The sequence below is a fragment of the Erigeron canadensis genome, chromosome 3, assembly GCF_010389155.1.
Source record: "Erigeron canadensis isolate Cc75 chromosome 3, C_canadensis_v1, whole genome shotgun sequence".
NCBI lineage: Eukaryota > Viridiplantae > Streptophyta > Magnoliopsida > Asterales > Asteraceae > Erigeron > Erigeron canadensis.
The window spans coordinates 43597328-43616454 of NC_057763.1; the positions used below are offsets into that span (position 1 = coordinate 43597328).

Here is a 19127-nt window from a genome sequence, read left to right on the forward strand (position 1 = left end):
AGGCAAGATGGTCTGACAATCGACTTTGCTAACGAATGAGACTTTTTTTCAATTTATATTTGTTCATCAATTTGTCTTATTTGTTCTACTTTAATACTTGTTTTACAATAATGGATATCAACTAAATATGTATAAAAAAATAAATTATCTTTTTCAGATATGAATGGAAATGATCGAACTTTCGCCAGTCATTAATTAACGTATCCCAGATATTTTGATAAGCAAAAATTATGATGGTACGAGTTTAGCAAAAGACGTTAAAATGTTCATTGAAAAATATCTATCTATAGAATGTAAACACATGCGGACGTTAAATCTATCTAAACGAAGTTGGTGTTATTTAACATTAGTTTTGAAACGTACTTCGATCACATATATATACCCACATGGATAGTGGGCAACCACATTCTCATTACAATCCAAGTGCATTTAGTGAAGGTTGTCTTTGTTCTAAATATGAAGACAACGATACAAACATCATACACGCACTTCCTTACAAATTTCAATTATGGCATTTCACATCAATGTTAATAAACATCAATTTACATTTATGTCCCCAGTTTACTTAGGCAAATAAAGCCTCTGTACAATTTGATTGCTTACAAGAGACTATATCATGATATGAGATCATATCACCTCCAAGATGGTCCAGTGAATAGCAACATGATATTCTCGCAAGAGAGTTTTGGTTTCAAACCTTGTTTAGATAATATATTAATCAATTGGGGATTAATTTCATGATACTCAATTGAAGTTGCGTATATCTCTGTAAAAATAAGAATAAAAAACTTATCTTCCAAGTATAGCATGAACATTCAGACTATCGTAACTTCCTAAGTCGAGGGTATGAGCAAATCTGCAAATGTGATGAGACTAGAGTCAAAGTTTGACAGTTTGTTGAAATGACCCATGTTTGTTAAGGAGCCCAATTTTGAAATTGCAAGGCCCAAACTACTATGAGGCCATGAGGGAACAAAACTACGTGATCCACTAAGATAACCCATTGGAGATCCTTAAGGACCAAAAAAAATCAACATCATGAAATATTCGTTACGAGTTTTGACTTCCAAACCATCTTATAGGAATTTCACCCTGACGGGCAAACAGGTAAACAGCCAGATTTTCTTTTCGGGACGGTAACATTTTTTACTTATACTGTATCGGTCTAATCAAGATATCTATATTGATTGTTTTCAACTATTCTCCTATCCAACCTCAAGATAAATATCTAGAAGGTTTCAAACACGAGACTTGTAATTGATGAAAAGGCACTGCTTGCCGCTAGGCCACTTTGATGGTGGGTTAGATATCACCATGATGGTGAGGTCAACATATGCTTAATGTGCTTGATTTTCTTGGTGGTTGAAATCGTTTTGATGCTATTATTATTATTCTAGTAATTTAAAATATTATTATTTAGTCAATGGATCATGGTTTTTGTGTTTTAAATTTCAAATTGAATTTTTTATGAGTGTAACTCTGTAACTAAAAGAATCTTCCTTTGATGTTTAATTTGGTTTGGTTTAAGATTGTGAGTTATATATCATACATTGCAATGTTTGATTTTGAGAAATGCTAGATTTATTAATAATTTGTTTAATATAAGTTACAAACACATATCCCACTATTCAAATTAAATTATTCGTTTTCTTTTCGTTGATTGAAATAGCTCACATACTACATGTGTTTTAGACCATTGATTTAACTCTAGCATTATTCTATGATTTGATACTTAAGAGTATGAAAACTCATTCACCTTACTATATCTTCTATGCATATCAATGTTTTAATATCGGTATTTTGGTCGTATCGGTGTGATGATTTCCTCTGGTATTATCGGTAAAATCGATCGATACGGCTAATCTAATTTAATTTATTTTATTTTTATAAAATTCTTACAAAACTTACTATAATTTAACAAAAGTAGTCAAACTACAATTATAATCCACTCAAAAGTTATACCAAATAGGTATTTTATAACAAAATATAAGTTTTAAAGATTACTAATCTTTATATATAACAAAGAAGAATTGTGTTTATCTAACTATTTTTAGAAAGAAAAAAAAAAGAAGATTGTGGCATGTTTAAAGTTTCTTTTAAAAGGTTTTTGTTTTACTTATGATATCATATTTAATTAGTAATATTTTTAAAAATAAATAGCCAGTTGAATATTTATTTTAAAATTTTCTATTCTTTTATTTGAAACAAAGTAATCAAATTCTTTTTTATATAATATCATGTAATGTTTTTTTAATGTTTTGTTAATGTAATAGATACTATCAATTTATTGTGTTAGTCAATTTAGTATCTCCAAACCGAGTTATAATATACCAATAACAAAAATTATATATAGATTTTATAGCTTTTTTTTGTATATTTCTTTTTTGCTTTTAAAATTTTAACTAAAATGCCTGAGTTGAATCCGAATTGATTAGATAGTAAAAAAAGTAACATTAAAGTATTATAAAAATAAATTTTAAAAGAATTAAAGAAAAAATAAAATAAAATGAAAGGTGTTTTATGGCATCTTGTTAAATTGCTAGTCATAAATTTGCTATACAACTTAAAATGTAAATACGAGGCTCTTTTGAAGGTAACTTGATTTAAACATGATGTGACAATAAAAGTAGTTTCATACTTTCATTCAAATATGATTTGACAATAAATACAATTTTTGTGATATATAAAAGGCCATTCTAGACCGACTATGAAATATTTGCTAACCCGACTACATTAGGCCATTCTAGACCGACTATGTAATATTTGCTAACCCCACTACATGAAATGCCATAGTTATTTGGGGAGGGAATTCCCTCAAGTTATCCTAACATATCAAGGGTCAAGATTCAAAAATCATTTTTGAATCTTGGCCCTTAATTTTCAATCAAGGGTTAAGATTTTCCCAACTTGAGTCAAGTTGGGTAAATAACTTGAGGGAATCCTCTCCCAGTTTTTTGCGCTTCAAAAGATATGTAAGACCACTATGTCAGATGACAGATCGATGTGTACTTATTCTGACATGATCAGATTAAACAGCATAATCGCTTTAAAAAATCTGGTCGGGTTTTATAAATTGGTCGGCAAATCGTCTTAACAACGCCCTATCTATCTATATTTATATAAATATATATAAATAAATAAATAAACAAGGAAATAGATAATCTATGCTTCTTCCGTCCCATTTTAATTGTCCTATTTTGACTGATCAAGTATTTTTCTTCTGACTTTGACCCGTTAGTCCGTTACTATCTTTGAATGTATTATATATTAGTTGATGAGAGTTATATGAATGAAAAATACATCTAAAACTCAATCGATTCATATATGTTATATCAAATGTTATATAACACAAACAAAAATATTTACGATGGGTAAAAAGACTTAAAAAGTAAAACTAAGACACTTAATACTATCTAATAAAGCAAATGAGTTTTTTTTTCCTTAAACTTTCAGCTTTTGAAAAACCAAAAATATTCTTTTCCTTTATTCACTAATTTAAACATATCCACCTAATATACTTATAGTACACTTGATAAAATTGTTTAAAATATAAGTTCATCAACCATTAAAACAACTACACTACCACCTTTAACATCAATTACTTATATATTCACCATCATCGTCGCCCCCACTGTCAGCCCCACCACTGTCACCATCATCGCTGTCGACACTACCACGCAACCTGTCGCTACCACCTCCGTCACCCGTCATCGTCAGCACTACCCTCACCGCCTTCCATGGGCATAAGTTGTAGTATCATTAAGAACGAAGCTAATGAGCAGTGCCACCGCTATGTGGCACTGTTCTATTAGTTCACCTATATTCCACGTTACTACTTGGATTTTCCATATTGGATCCCGTTCGATTTTTTTTTTCGTTCGGTTTTTCTTTATTTCTTGCACAATTTTCATCTTATACCCCACATCACTATTTGGATTTTGCCATATCAAATCCCGTTTGAGGTTTTTTTTTTGTTTCGGATTTTGTCTTATCGAATCCCGTTTGGAGTTTTTTTGGTTTCTTGCACAATTCTTTTGCTTTTGTGTTTTCTTCTATTCGTTCATCTACCCCATATTACTATTTGGCTTTTGCCATATTGGATTCCGTTTGGGGTTTTTCTTCATAGCTTTTTTGCTTTTATGTTCTCAACTAATATATTGAGAACTTTTACTTAACATTTTGTTTTCCCTTCGTTTTTTATTTTTGGTTTCATTACACAACCTAAATGTATGTATTCGATATTGCATGCTTTTTGATGTGGTTTTCTTAGTTTCCCCGCATAAACATTTTATGTTTTTTCAAGTTAATTCTTAGTTTTTTTATACTTTTTTTTTCCCCTTAAATTTTTAAGGAGGTTCAATGCAAATATACTATTATAAGGAACCTCGATGAATACAACAATTGGAGCCCGTAAAAAGCGGCCCTAACCTCACTAGTTTAAAAGGAAAACGAGATTAATGAAATACGAATTAAGGAAAGGGTGGATGTAAAGTAAAGCAAATGGGCCTACGCATGTGGACGGCAAAAATCAATCTTCGACTTAAAATAGCGGAAGGAACTCTCTTCCACCGCCCCCGCAAATCCCTTCTACATTTTGTGGGACCTCATTGCCACCCTCTTCAATTTCCTAATGTTTTTATATCTACGAATGTTGGTGGGAGGAAATAAATTTAAAAAACTTACTAAGTTAGGTCAATTATAATAATATACAGAATGTTGGTGGGAGGAAATAAATTTAAAAAACTTACTAAATTAGGTCAATTATGCAAGTGGACAGTTTGATTACAAGTTATGTTTTTGGGATGGCGATACAAATTTTCGTTAAATTAGTTTTGATCACAAGTCATACGCTTTTTCTTTCAGTAACAATCAACGTTTACTAAAATAAAAAACTGTAATAATTTAAAAGAACGCATACCTTTCAACTATAATTTTGTCCGCACACAATGTGTTAAAGTCAAAAGGGCATGAACTACACTAAGATCACACTATGTTGATTTTTGTTATTTTGATATGGTCGCATGATTTTCAATGCAATTAAATCAAATTGTAATTGACCTTTATTATTTAGCTGATTAGTTTATGAAATCTAAAAAAAATTATAATGTTAGATACTTTTTTTTTTTTTTTTTTTTTTTGTCAGTTATTTATCTATCACAACAATTATGATAGAATCTTACTATAATCTTTACTTTTGTACTTAAAGTTTCATTTTAGATTGAAATGCCTTTTCTATATTCATGGCATTTTTGTTTAGACATAAATGATACAAAAACAATTAAACACATGAGTAAAACATGCAAACTTACGGTATTTGATTTGGTTATGCGAATAGCACTAAAAATAAATATATATCACGCTAGAACCACGAGACATAACATTTTTCTATAATGTGGTCATATATTCAATGGCGGAACTTGAACGATGAAACTGGAGGGGTCAAAGATTTTTTGGGGTTTTAGGTATTCTCTTTTCTGCATTTATGTTTTATTTCTGAGATGGTAAAAACATATAAAAATTTTATTTATCCTTTAATAATGTATAATTGCTAAATATAGTCCAAAATTTTGGAAGAACCAAAACCCCCTTTGGTCTTTCATATCTTCCGCCACGGCATATTGGTATTCATTTGAAGATTGAAGAAATACATCAACACACGAATATGTGTAATAGGCGCCACAACAATGAGGCCACCACCACAATGAAAGCACCACAACAATGAGGCCACCACCACAATGAAAGCCATGGTGATGGGCGGTCGCCATTGTGATGTGTGAAGCATGTAGGCGGATGTCGTCCACTTGAAACACCGTGAAACTTAACGCATAAGTCATAACCACTTTTTTTTTTCTTTTGCAATTCTACTCGTATTGTGAAATAAACCCACGTTGATATCATGTAAGAAAACTAAATAATGAATATTAGTATACATTTCATGGTGGCTATATATTTACAGAAGTGAAACCAAATGAGATCACACATGGTGTGATCACCAATGCAGACCATGATGAGTCGCACGACGTGCTTGATATAAAGGGTCCTACTCATCAATAAACATATATCAACAATTTAATATAACTAATATACTATAAACAATCAAAAGTGAAACTCAAAAAGCTAACCCCTCCTTCCACAACATAGTAAAATACAGTATTGTACATAAAAAAAGTACTAACATTACAATTAAATACAGTATTGTACATAAAAAGCCATAAAATTTTCAAGCTGCACCATGAGTTACAAATAAGAAAACAAAACTAAACATTATACTAATATTACATTAACGTTAAATTTTTCGAGGTGACCGATGGCCAACCCTAAATCCCACCTAGTTCCGCCCTGGCCTTCAAGGTGTATGCATGTGAATACCTTGAACACCTTTTAGGCCCTTTGCCAACTCTAAATGACAATGTCATTCAGATTTTATTAGTCCTTTGTAGGAGTATAATATTAAAAGATATTAATGACATGTATACATGATATAATTAAAGTATTAAATAGTACTTAAAAAAAGAAATGACAGGAGGTTGGGGGGTTGGGGTGGGGGTGGGGTGACTACTACTTCTTTTGCTTTTGAGTTACCATCACTACTACCACCACCACCACCTTGTGCTTTCCATTCTCTTTGAAACATTCTCTTTCACATTCTTTTCCCACTTTTTTGTTATATCTACATTCTACCAACTCATCATTTCATCAAACTCTCTTTCCTCTCTTTCTCTTTCTGCAATTCTTTCTGTATATCTTTTGTGTTTAATGATCCCATAGTCTTGGACAGATGGTATAATTATTTCTTTATGATCACGAAGTTCATGTTCCGGTCTGAAAGTATTATGATCAAAATATAGTAACGTGTACCTTTTTTTATTTCTTGTTTGATGGTTGCAGGGAACTCCAGTGAATATTATCGTTGGATCACATGTTTGGGCAGAAGATCCTGAACTTGCATGGATCGACGGAGAGGTGACAGATATCAAAGGCAACAATGCTACAATAATTACCACAAATGGAAAAACAGTAAGTGTTTGTAAAATCTTTCATTGGATCCTGCATACTGTACAGTAACTCATGTTATATGATTAAAGTAACTACACCAAAAGGTGATGCCAATCGATTCTGGATATAAGTTTCAACATGAATAAGGGAAACATGGAGACTTCTGTACACCTACTCCATTTTCTTACATCTCTTGATGATCCACACCATAGTACAAAAATGGGCATGTAGGATAACGGGTCTAAATGGGTTCAGTTAAAAAAGATGCTCTTTAAAATGGGTTGAGCCGGATCGACCTACAAACATTATCTGTCTCTTTTTCTTGAATATTATTGATAACTAATGTATTAAATATGATTATACTATTATTGAAACTACATCAAAAATCAACCTAATTTTGTGAACAATATGATTTAAAAGGTTCAAGTCACTTTTGAGCATTCTCAACCATTTGATTTATAACAAATTCTTTAAAATGGCCCATTTGACCAGTTAGAGGTAAGGTACAACTTAAACCATCCCGTTTCATGGTAAATAGGTAGAAACTGCCACCTCTACTCAACATAAATGGGATCCAAAGAGTTGAAGTGTTAATGCTGCAGTAGATACAACCTTAATACTCTACGGCAGCATATTATCCATGGAATCTTTTGAATTTCTGGAGCTACCAAATCTACCTGTAATTGTGGGAAATGACTAGTATTAATGAACACTGTGTTCTATGATTTTCAGATAAAAGCAGAAATCTCAAATATATATCCAAAAGACACAGAGGCACCACCGGCTGGAGTTGATGACATGACTAAGTTAGCTTACCTTCATGAGCCAGGAGTGCTCTATAATCTTGCCGCTCGGTTTTCTCTCAATGAGATATATGTAAGTCAAAATCCGAAAGTCAACAAGCTCTGTACATTGGCATCAAGAATATGATAATGAGCACTGATATAAGAATTTTTATGATACAAACAGACTTATACGGGGAACATCCTGATAGCAGTAAACCCTTTCCAGAGATTACCACATTTGTATGACATTCACATGATGCAGCAGTATAAAGGGGCCACTTTTGGAGAGTTAAGCCCACATCTTTTTGCCATTGCAGATGACTGCTACAGGTACCATGTGTTGGTGGATTTGTCTAAACAGGGTTAAGTGCTATTCGGGTCCGGGATTTCATTGACTTGTACAGGGGGTACACTGCTGATTGCATACCTCCTAGACCATTAACAAGTACAAAGCGGCAATTTAAACCTATTTGTCTATAAATGGAGTCCTTTTTTTTAAACTCGAACGGGCCAAATGATTCAAAGGATCTATAAAAGGGTAATCTATATCTAACAGGTCAAATGAATTACACCTGCATCTTTTTGCCCTCTCTATGCACTATGTTTAATCTATATATAACTGAATACAAAATATTTTGAATGAGTATGACTTTTTCAGAACTTTAATTCATCAGGGCAATGATCAACGAGAATGGAAGTCAGTCCATTTTGGTTAGCGGGGAGAGTGGAGCAGGTAAAACCGAGACAACAAAAATGTTGATGAGATATCTTGCTTTCATGGGAGGCAGATCTGGCACTGAAGGAAGAACTGTTGAGCAACAAGTTCTCGAGGTGTGTGATGAAAATTTTCAAATTTCATAAATCATAGGCAAAACCTAAACGAGAGCCTAATGACATTATTATCAGTCCAATCCAGTTCTGGAAGCCTTTGGAAATGCCAAAACCGTGAAGAACAACAATTCCAGGTAAAAAGTCAACATAATACCTTAATCTATATTCATAGTGAATCAAAAGTATTGTAGGTTCAATTATAAAAAAGCATTGTGGGTTGATTTACATGAATGTTCACATGACTGAGTGTTTGTACCAGTCGTTTTGGTAAATTTGTAGAAATTCAATTCGATAAGCAAGGAAAGATATCTGGGGCGGCAGTTCGAACTTACCTTCTTGAAAGATCACGAGTTTGCCAAGTTTCTGACCCCGAAAGGAACTACCATTGTTTTTACATGCTCTGTGCAGCACCCCCTGAGGTGATTTGCATTATTGCAAATGTTTGCTAGTTTGGGCATAGTTTATATATATTGAAGGTAATTGAGACATAATAATGATTGCTTTCAGGATGCCAAAAAATTCAAACTAGGAGACCCAAGAACATTTCACTACTTGAATCAAACTAATTGCTATGAAGTAGCAAATATAGATGATGGAAGAGAGTATTTGGAAACACGAAACGCCATGGATGTTGTGGGAATCAACCAGGACGAACAGGTAAATCATATAAATAACTAAAATTATAAGATGTAAGATGGTGGCAACATGGGCGGTCAGGCAGCGGTTCAACATAGGTAATCATTGGTACAGGTTGGGTTGGGTTGTCCAGAAACACTTACGAACCTCACTAATTATTAGCATGACAAATATGATTACAAAACTACATAATTTCAGTATATACTCTCTCTCTCTCTCTCTCTTTTTTTTTTTTTGTAAAAAATGATTTTATAGGTTTATGCATTATATACACACTTTAGGCAAGTTTCAGCCTATTTGAAACCTCGCCTTTACGCTATTTTGTTATTAACCTGTTAAAGATAAATAAGATGACTAAGTAAATGGTCAAAATTGTCACCTCAGTAAAGAAGAAACTTCTAAAAGAGAAACTTTTGTAGGATGCAATATTCCGTGTTGTAGCTGCAATTCTTCATCTTGGAAATGTTGACTTCATCAAAGGAAAGGAATTTGATTCTTCAAAAGTAAAAGATGACAAGTCACTCTTTCATCTCCGTACAGCAGCAGAGCTCCTCATGTTTGAACCTAATCAACTGCAATTCATTATTTCATGATGATGCATATGAAAAACAAACCTCATTTGAACATGCTTTTTGCCAGGTGTGACGAAAAAGCACTCGAACAATCATTATGTGAGCGTGTTATTGTGACTCCTGATGGAAATATTACCAAACCATTGGATCCAGCAGCAGCTGCCTTGAGTCGTGATGCCCTAGCAAAAACAGTTTATTCTAGACTATTTGACTGGTAAGAAGATTGAAACTAAAGATGGCAATCTCAACCCTTTTACTTGATGAATGGGTCAATTCTGGTCATGTTCTATCTCTAGCTTTTCAAATCAGTATAACAAGAACTACATAAAAGGGAAACGGGTCAATTGGGCCAAAGCTTGACAGTCACTAAAAGTGTATCATTTATGCATAAATTTACTAAATCATTTGTTTGATAATTTGGTATTGAAGTAATATAACATATGTATTCATGTTTGGCACACTAATTATTTATAAGAAGAAAAACAATTTCTGGACAAAAGTGTTCGGGATCTGATTCAAACCATTTCAACCCGCTAAATACATTTACCTATTTGACCCATTGCCCAACCCATCTGACCCTCCGATTTTGGTACCTCTGCGCCTTAAAGAATGCTTGGATACTGAATTTAAGACCTATGCTAGGATTGTGGACAAGATAAACAATTCAATTGGTCAGGATCCTACTGCAAAAAGCATAATCGGAGTCCTTGATATTTACGGCTTTGAAAGCTTCAAGGTTAACAGGTAGATAATGGTAACTTCAGTGAATATTAAATACTAGAAGATCTTAAATTCTAAAATGCAACCTTACGACTTTCTTTAATATAATAGTTTTGAGCAGCTATGTATTAACCTGACAAATGAAAAGCTTCAACAGCATTTTAATCAGGTAATGATGCCAAGTGTATGCGTGTTTCAAGGATTCTTCCTTTTTGTTATTAAGTGGAATTATATCCATTACGTATATAACTTGGAAAAGAATATTTACAGCATGTGTTCAAGATGGAGCAAGAAGAATACACAAAGGAGGAAATTAACTGGAGCTATGTGGAATTTGTAGACAATCAAGATGTTTTAGATCTAATTGAAAAGGTATGGACTTCATTATTACCTTACTAAAACTTAGCATGGCTAACGCCACAGAATCCTAGAAGATAACTTCTATAACTTGTGATTCATGCAGAAACCTGGGGGTATCATTGCTCTTCTTGACGAAGCATGGTAAGTAATTGTGCTACTTTGAATGTCCTGACCATATCATCTCAGGAGTAGCCTTGAAGATATACAGTACTACATTGTACTTCAGAGTGGATAAACTAGATTTATTACTGTAGCGCAACTTGTTGATAATATAAAGGTTTATCTACCCTATTTGCAGTATGTTTCCCAAGTCAACACACGAGACATTTGCTCAGAAGATGTACCAGACATATACCTCACACAAACGGTTCAGCAAGCCAAAACTGTCTAGAACAAACTTCACAATCAACCATTATGCAGGAGATGTAAGCAGAACTTTATGTCCTGTTAATCAAATAATGTACACATATAATGTGGTATTTTGGTTTTTCACTTTAAAAGCTTACACAATATAGGTTACTTACCAAGCTGACCACTTCCTGGACAAGAACAAGGATTACGTTGTAGCAGAATTTCAAGCTCTGCTAAATGACTCAAAGTGCTCTTTTGTAGCAAATCTCTTCCCACCATTGGAGGATTCATCTAAGCAATCAAAATTCTCTTCCATTGGAACTCGCTTTAAGGTATGTAAATCTCTGCATAATGTGAGGACTTTCTTCATTTGTAGATCCTAAACTCATATGATCATATCCTTCATTGTGCTCCAAAAATGCAGCAACAATTACAATCTCTAATGGAAACCCTGAGCACAACAGAGCCACATTACATTAGATGCGTAAAACCTAATACGGTTTTGAAGCCAGGAATATTTGAAAATGACAACGTTTTGAATCAATTAAGATGTGGGGTAAGTTACTTTTCACCAACTTGAGGATAATACCAATGTAACTAGAACATCTGTAGAGAGAAATCTGTTCTTATATTTAATCATAATAGGGTGTGCTGGAGGCAATTAGGATAAGCTGCGCAGGTTATCCTACAAAAAGATCTTTTGATGAATTCTTGGAACGGTTCGGAATGTTGGCTCCAGATGTTTTAAACGGGTAAAATATGTAATGAGATACAATAAATAAGGCAGAATGTTCAATCTGAAACATATTCATGTGTTTATGGAAAAAAAAATTGATTAGACAGTAACCAAATTATATAATATGTATGCAGGTCTGATGAGAAGTTAGCATGTGTAGCAATTTGTGATAGATTTGGACTGAAGGGGTATCAGGTACCGAAAATAAAACTATCTACAATCACTAGAGGTGCCAAAATTAAAATGGATAATTTTGGTGTGAGTCGGAAAAGGTTGAGCTGAAACACCATTTAGTCCAAAGACACGTTTTTATGATAATTAGAGTGTCAGATATGATTACAAAAGTTGAACTATTTCATTGATTTTATAAATAAATGATATAGGAGGTTTTATGCATTAAAATTATACTTTGGGTTGCTTATGACCCTTTAAAGATATATAGAAACCTGAATCCACCCATTCATAGATAACTGTGACGAAATTGTCACCTCCAACTATTATTATCAAGTGGTAAAATGTTTCAGTATCTTGGGAAATCTGGTAAGAAAATTTAAGCATACAATTATCTATTTCTCAGATTGGAAAAAGCAAAGTTTTCCTTAGGGCTGGACAAATGGCTGAATTAGATGCACGGAGAGCTGAGGTGCTGGCAACAGCAGCGAGAAGAATTCAAAGGCAAATTCGAACATATATCACACGTAAAGAATATATTATCCTTAGAAGGGCCACAATCAATATGCAAAAGCACTGGAGAGGTAACTCTTTTCATCTGAAAATTTTACATATTAAGCCATTACTGACTCACAACATTACCATATGCCATAATTTTAAGAACTTTTCTCTGAAACTATAAAATGAAAAACTTCGTATCTAACAGCAAGACTTGCCCGTAAGCTATATGATTACCTAAGGAAGGAAGCCGCATCTATTCGCATACAAAAGCATACTCGTGGAGGTGCAGCAAGAACATCATACAAGCTAATACAAAAAGCTGCAATATCCATTCAAACTGGGCTTAGAGCAATGGCAGCACGAAATGAGTACCGACGCAGAAGAAGGAACAAGGCTGCAATTATAGTTCAGGTATTGTACCAATTTGTGTTTCTTTAAACATAACTTTGTTGCTTGTAGAGACAAACATTAGTGGCTATTATGAATTTTTTAAATTAATAACCACTCTTCATTTTTAATAATGAATTTTGATACCTATTGATACGAACCCATCCCATATAGGCTCGCATCAAAGCCACAAGCTAGATGTAGGTCTCACTCCCAAAAGCTAGCTCAAAGGAGGGGACACCTAGGCTTATAAACCACCAACCAATCCCATACTTGGCCGATGTGGGATCGTAACAAACTTCTTAAGAACCACACTGGACTTTTGAATAACTATTGGTTCATTGTTTTGTAGACTGAATGGCGGAGATTCCATGCTCGTTCTGGTTATGAGAATAAAAAGAAAGCAACTCTAACGCTTCAATGTCTGTGGAGATCAAAGGTGGCAAGGAAAGAACTAAGGATGCTGAAGATGGTGAGTGCATCTTTCTATCTAATTTGAATTGTTTGTTTCTCAAACGTGTCATTAAATAGTAGCTAAATTGGGAACTTGTCAAACATGCTTAAAGCCACCCGAAGTCTATCTTTAACGCATATGGCCTCTTATTTAATTTATTCTAATATGTAGACGGTTATTGTAACATTATTGACACATGTTTTTTGAAATTATTACTAACGCATTAACAATCATCGGAAAAATGGGGAAAACTGAAGAAAACAAAAATGATTGAGGGTAAAAATGAGTCATTTCAACCAGAACATGTTTGACCTATTACCTAATGAACATCTAGCCACATCTAGAATTGACCTAACTACTCCAGGTTATACGTACGTCTAGCAGAGAAAACTCATCTTTTTCAATCACAGGCTGCACGAGATGCAGGGGCCCTTAGAGAAGCTAAGGACAAGCTCGAAAAGCGTGTTGAAGAGCTGACATGGAGATTAGACTTTGAAAAGCATTTGAGGGTACTAAGACATACATACACACACACACACACACACACATATATATAATGAAAGCCCAAAGTAAGTAATAAATTAATGAAATTTTTGAGTTTCTGTTACATGTAGGTTGATCTTGAAGAATCAAAAGGACAAGAAATTGCGAAGTTGCAGAACGTTTTGCAAGAAATGCAAGGAAAACTGGAAGAAGCACACAACCAAATCCTGCATGAAAAGGAAGCGGCAAAAATAGCTATTGAACAAGCCCCTCCAGTCATCAAAGAAGTAGCAATCATAGACAATACCAAAGTGGAGGAACTGGAAAATTATAATCATAAACTGGAGGTATTTTGAATATATATCTATGATTCCATTCATCCCAACAATCTTACTTATGAGGCCCGCAAATATTTATAAAAATACGGATAGCCTATAGAAGGCTTCTAGAAAAAGAGATCGTATATAAATAGTTGGAGACCTTACAGCATTCTTCTATGTGCAGGATGGGATAGCAGAGCTGAAGAAAAGAGTTGAAGAATTTGAATTGAAGTTCAATGAGGTTGAAAATCAGAGTAAAGATAGGCTTAAAGAGTTGGAGGAATCACAATCTAAAATCTCTGGACTTCAGGAGACCATTGAGAGGTGATTAAAGGGCATTAAGTTACATTACATGGGCAAAATGGGTGTGGTATGCGGGTTGTGTACTTGGTCAAAACAGTCGGGTTGACCTGAAATACTTATCTGAATTTTTATATTAAGTAGAGTATCAAATATGATTAAAAACGTAACATAAATGGTCATAATCTAATTATAAAAGAATGATTTAACAGGTTTTATGCATTAAAGTACATTTTGGCCGAGTTTTGACCTGCTTGACATGTTCAAACCATTTCATTACAAGCTAACATGTCCAAACCATTTCATTACAAGCTGACATGTTCAAACCCTTTCATTAAAAGCCAGCTTTATTTATTTTACCCATTAGAGATAAACCATTACCCACATTCGTTTGTATGGGTCGAAATTGGCACCTCTAAGTTGCATAGACGGGGAATCTCTGATGATTCTATCCTTACTCTGTATCTTATATGCACATAATCAGGTTAGACGCGAACTTGTCCAACCTCGAATCAGAAAATCAGGTTTTGCGTCAGGAAGCATTAGTTGCTTCCACTAACGAGGAGCTCAATGAAGAAGCTGAACAGTAAGAACACACAATATATAAGAATGTCTTGATAAATTTTTAGATTATTTAAGAACCTAATTTTTCAATTTCTTTCAGGCTCAGAACCAAGATCAAAGAATTAGAGTTGGAGAATGAGCTTCTCCGTAGCCAAAAAATGGTCGTAGAGCAGATAACCACCCCAGAAAAGATATTCCCTCAGCTACAGGTTAGTTTGACCATGTGGCTTATCACTACAGATGGACGTTAGACAACCAATAATGATCTTATATAATATTTCAGAGTCTGGATAATGGTCATGAAATCAACAACTTTGAAACGCCAAATGCAGAGCAAGAAAAGACAAAGGTAATATAACCAAAGATGAATAAATCTGATGGAAATTTTCTGTAAGGATTTATTGTAAAAATGGAGTGATGAAAAAATTAAATTTGCAGGAGTTGGACAGCAATGTGTCCTCTCTGACAAAACAAAAATCATTAACAGACAGGCAGCAGGTATGAAACTAGAACCTAGAAGTATTTCACAGATTTTAAGCTACAAACTAGACCAATGAAGTTTATATATTCTTACCACAATCAGGAAAATCATGATGTTTTGATCAAGTGTCTGATGGAAGATAAGCGTTTTGACAAGACCAGGCCTGTTTCTGCATGTATTGTGTACAAAACATTAGTTCAATGGAGGTCTTTTGAGGCAGAGAAGACACATATATTTGATAGAATTATTCATTCAATTCGAGCTTCTATAGAGGTATTATACTGTAATCTAATTGATCCATTTTTGGGGACACATAATTTTTTAATTAAAACTAATCCAGTATTCCATATCATGAAGACTGAGGATAACATTAAAGATTTAGCATATTGGCTATCAACGACTTCAACTCTTCTGTTCCTCCTACAAAGTACAATCAAAGCAAGTGGTTCACCCTATAAATCTCCACATCGTAATCGTGCCTCACCCACCACATTGTTTGGTCGAATGACACAAGTAAGCTCTTCTTATGTGTTTTATGTGTCACAAATGAAGGGTGTAACAGAACAAAATAGGGGTAATCTTGGTATTTATCAGAATGGGCCTGGTCATTTACCTGAAACACTTTGTGTCCAAATACTTCAACTTTAATAGATAATTAGTTTGTGAGCAAAAGTTATATATGTTTATTAAAAGCAATCTTAAAGGGAATGATTTAAAAGGTCTTCATGTATTAAGAATACACGTGGTAAAAATCCGATCTGATCGACAGATTTCTTGGAACAACCCCCAAATTTATGCATTCATAAGTAAATGGGTTAAAACTGCCACCTCTAAATGCAAACCTTCACTCAAGTTTACAATCCTAATTATTTGTTAGCAGGGTATCCGTACATCTCCTATGGGCATGGGTATCTCCAGTGGATATAGTGGAATGGAAGGCAAGCCAAGTGCACAATCCAAAATAGAGGCCAAGTATCCTGCACTTCTGTTCAAGCAACATCTAACAGCTTGTGTGGAAAAACTGTATGGAATGATCCGTGACAGCTTGAAGAAAGAGATAAGCCCATTTTTGAATTCATGCATACAGGTAACAAAACAAAAATACTAAAGATTGTCAGCTAATAATTCTCCAATAAGACTAGAAAGTAACCTACAAACACACTAACAGGCACCAAGATCTACACGGGCCAGACCAACAAGAGGGGTGTCAAGAAATATTCTTTCAAATATTGTGGCAAAACAACAGGCATCAATGATACACTGGCAAAGCATCGTTAACAGCTTGGATAACACGTTGGGAATTCTATCTGAAAATTATGTAAGCAAATAAACTCCCATTACTGTGCTTTAGTTGTAAATGAGCATGTACACTGATCAAATCACTTTTAGGTCCCTTCCATTATTACAAGGAAGATTTTCAGTCAGGTATTCTCATTCATAGATGTCCAATTCTTCAATAGGTAATGCACCACTACTGTATACTTTATATATATTTTACTAATGCTACTTAGATCTTAGATGCCAACTAAAATTTGATATCGCAGCTTACTGCTTCGGCGGGAATGCTGCTCATTTAGCAATGGAGAATATGTAAAGTCTGGTTTGTATGAACTTGAACAATGGTGCAAGAAGGCAACCGATCAGGTAACTACTATTCTTCCAAACTGAAGGTGGCAAAAAGGGCTGGCCATGTAGTGGGTCAAAAGTCAAGACGGATAATGTTGGTACAGATTGGGTTCAGTTGACAGAAACATCTTTCTTCCAACATTTTAAACACTTGGATTAATGATTTGTGTGGCATATATGACTAGACTTTCTTATAATATTGGTAGTAACTTAAGCTGTAACTAAAATGAATCCTGATGTTTAAAGCATTTAAAATACAACATTGGATGACTTTGGACCCATTTGGCCCATTGAAGAGAAAACATACCTTTAATTGACCCATTTATAACTAAATGGGAGTAGAAAGACCACTTCTCTCTAAATTGTTTGTACCCATACCAAAGAACAAGTCCCAAAGAAAAGATATTATAAATATTTTGTAATGATACAGTCTACCGGATCGTCATGGGATGAATTACAACACATAAGGCAAGCCGTTGCATTACTGGTATGATGTTCTACACCATCAAATTTAACATTCTTACCAGGTAAAGGATTAAAAATAAATCTAACAGATATGTTGTGCAGGTATCACACCAAAAGACTCAAAAGTCCATGGAAGAAATCACGAATGAACTCTGCCCGGTAATTTGCTCACACTCACACACACTTTTACTACAATTATAAAAAAAAAAAAAGTGGACTTCAAGATTTACATTATCGATAAAGTAAATTTTTTTTGCACTTTGTATTTCTCTAATGTAGGCACTGAGTGTTCCACAAATATATCGTATTGGAACGATGTTTTGGGATGACAAATACGGAACCCAAGGATTATCACAAGAGGTAAAGAATCTAACTTTTTTATACTTATTTCGATAACCCTCAAATGTTACATTGCATACATTTTCATGTTATTTAGGTAATTAGCAAAATGAGATCACTAATGGCAGAAGATTCAATCAGCATGCCAAACAATTCATTCTTGCTCGATGTCGATTCCAGGTAATTAACGCAACAAATATAAAAGATATATATATATATATATACACACACTCAACAAGATAATAACTGACAAAAACATATTTGACAAATATGCAGCATACCGTTCTCTTTGGAAGAAATATCTCAGTCGTTCCTTGACATCGACTTAACAGAAATCGATCCACCGCCCATTCTCCGTCAGAGATCAGACTTTCATTTCCTGCTGCAGCAAATTGATTGAAACATTTCATTTATAAAAGGCAGAATTTCGGTGTAGTTAAGTGCTTGCCAATCCCATTTTGTATCCGAGGGATGACATGAGTGATAAAGATGTGATTTTTTTTTTCTGTTTCTTCTTCCATTTAATATTCAGGTGATGAGTTGGTATGTTTATTTTTGATTTTTTCATTTGTGACAGAGTGATCTTGGAAGTGTGGATTTTGGAAGTGATGATGGTTGTAAAAGAAAACAGAAAATAGTATTTATTTATTTTTTCCGAAGATATATCTGTACTTATTGAATTTCTTAAATTCATCAATTTTTTTATTCTCTAAATACTTCTAATTAAATATAATACCCTTATATACCATCCTTTTTCCCATTCTCTCTAATCATTACACACTCTCATCGACTTTCGATCACCCTCTTCCATCGCTGCTCTCCTTCTCCACCGCCTACCTCGCTCTCCACCACCGTCTCCCTTTTATAATCTCATCATTTTCTAGCCGTTGCAACGCGCGGACACTATGCTCGTAAGAGATGGATAAAAGTTGTTTTTAGTTACTTGATTTTCTGTTGTTTCTGGTCAATTATTTTTTATTTCTTTTAAGATTTTTAAAAACGTATTATTGTTTTTTTATATCTGATACGATACTCGTGCAATACGATAG

The 19127-nt window shown here is 34.0% G+C and overlaps 1 protein-coding gene and 1 long non-coding RNA gene across 5 annotated transcripts; one reads left to right on the forward strand and one right to left on the reverse strand.

The window, feature by feature from the left end:
- Positions 1-6153: 6153 nt before the first annotated feature.
- Positions 6154-18449, reverse strand: LOC122592847. Of its 4 annotated transcripts, XR_006322770.1 has the most exons (9): positions 18360-18449; positions 15742-15817; positions 12894-12978; positions 11425-11702; positions 10932-11344; positions 9628-9820; positions 7813-7901; positions 7609-7673; positions 6154-6988 (listed from the first exon to the last, which is right to left on the reverse strand). It is a non-coding gene; the product is annotated as an uncharacterized LOC122592847 (long non-coding RNA). The 4 variants fall into 4 exon arrangements; XR_006322769.1 differs by lacking the exon at positions 6154-6988 and having other exon boundaries at positions 7003-7673; positions 9628-9812; positions 11256-11344; XR_006322768.1 differs by lacking the exon at positions 6154-6988 and having other exon boundaries at positions 7003-7673; positions 9628-9812.
- Positions 6702-18746, forward strand: LOC122592846 (myosin-12). Its single transcript, XM_043765163.1, has 40 exons — positions 6702-6781; positions 6889-7017; positions 7729-7872; positions 7966-8111; positions 8456-8612; positions 8688-8746; positions 8872-9031; positions 9120-9269; positions 9668-9804; positions 9888-10034; positions 10463-10564; positions 10652-10709; positions 10811-10912; positions 11004-11041; positions 11199-11325; positions 11416-11583; positions 11676-11807; positions 11897-12003; positions 12122-12182; positions 12565-12742; positions 12865-13070; positions 13399-13518; positions 13911-14009; positions 14115-14330; positions 14488-14627; positions 15088-15189; positions 15268-15376; positions 15451-15516; positions 15606-15665; positions 15751-15921; positions 16006-16161; positions 16529-16735; positions 16817-16966; positions 17038-17108; positions 17193-17292; positions 17705-17761; positions 17842-17898; positions 18019-18099; positions 18176-18258; positions 18355-18746. Exons 1-40 carry the CDS (start codon positions 6779-6781, stop codon positions 18476-18478), a joined length of 4680 nt encoding a protein of 1559 aa, XP_043621098.1. The 5' UTR covers positions 6702-6778; the 3' UTR covers positions 18479-18746.
- The last annotated feature ends 381 nt before the right edge of the window (positions 18747-19127 follow it).

Coding starts and splice junctions, on each gene's coding strand:
- LOC122592846 (XM_043765163.1), top strand. Junction 14,331..14,487: donor ATTATAATCATAAACTGGAG/GTATTTTGAATA, acceptor TTCTATGTGCAG/GATGGGATAGCAGAGCTGAA. Junction 15,517..15,605: donor CAGAGCAAGAAAAGACAAAG/GTAATATAACCA, acceptor TTAAATTTGCAG/GAGTTGGACAGCAATGTGTC.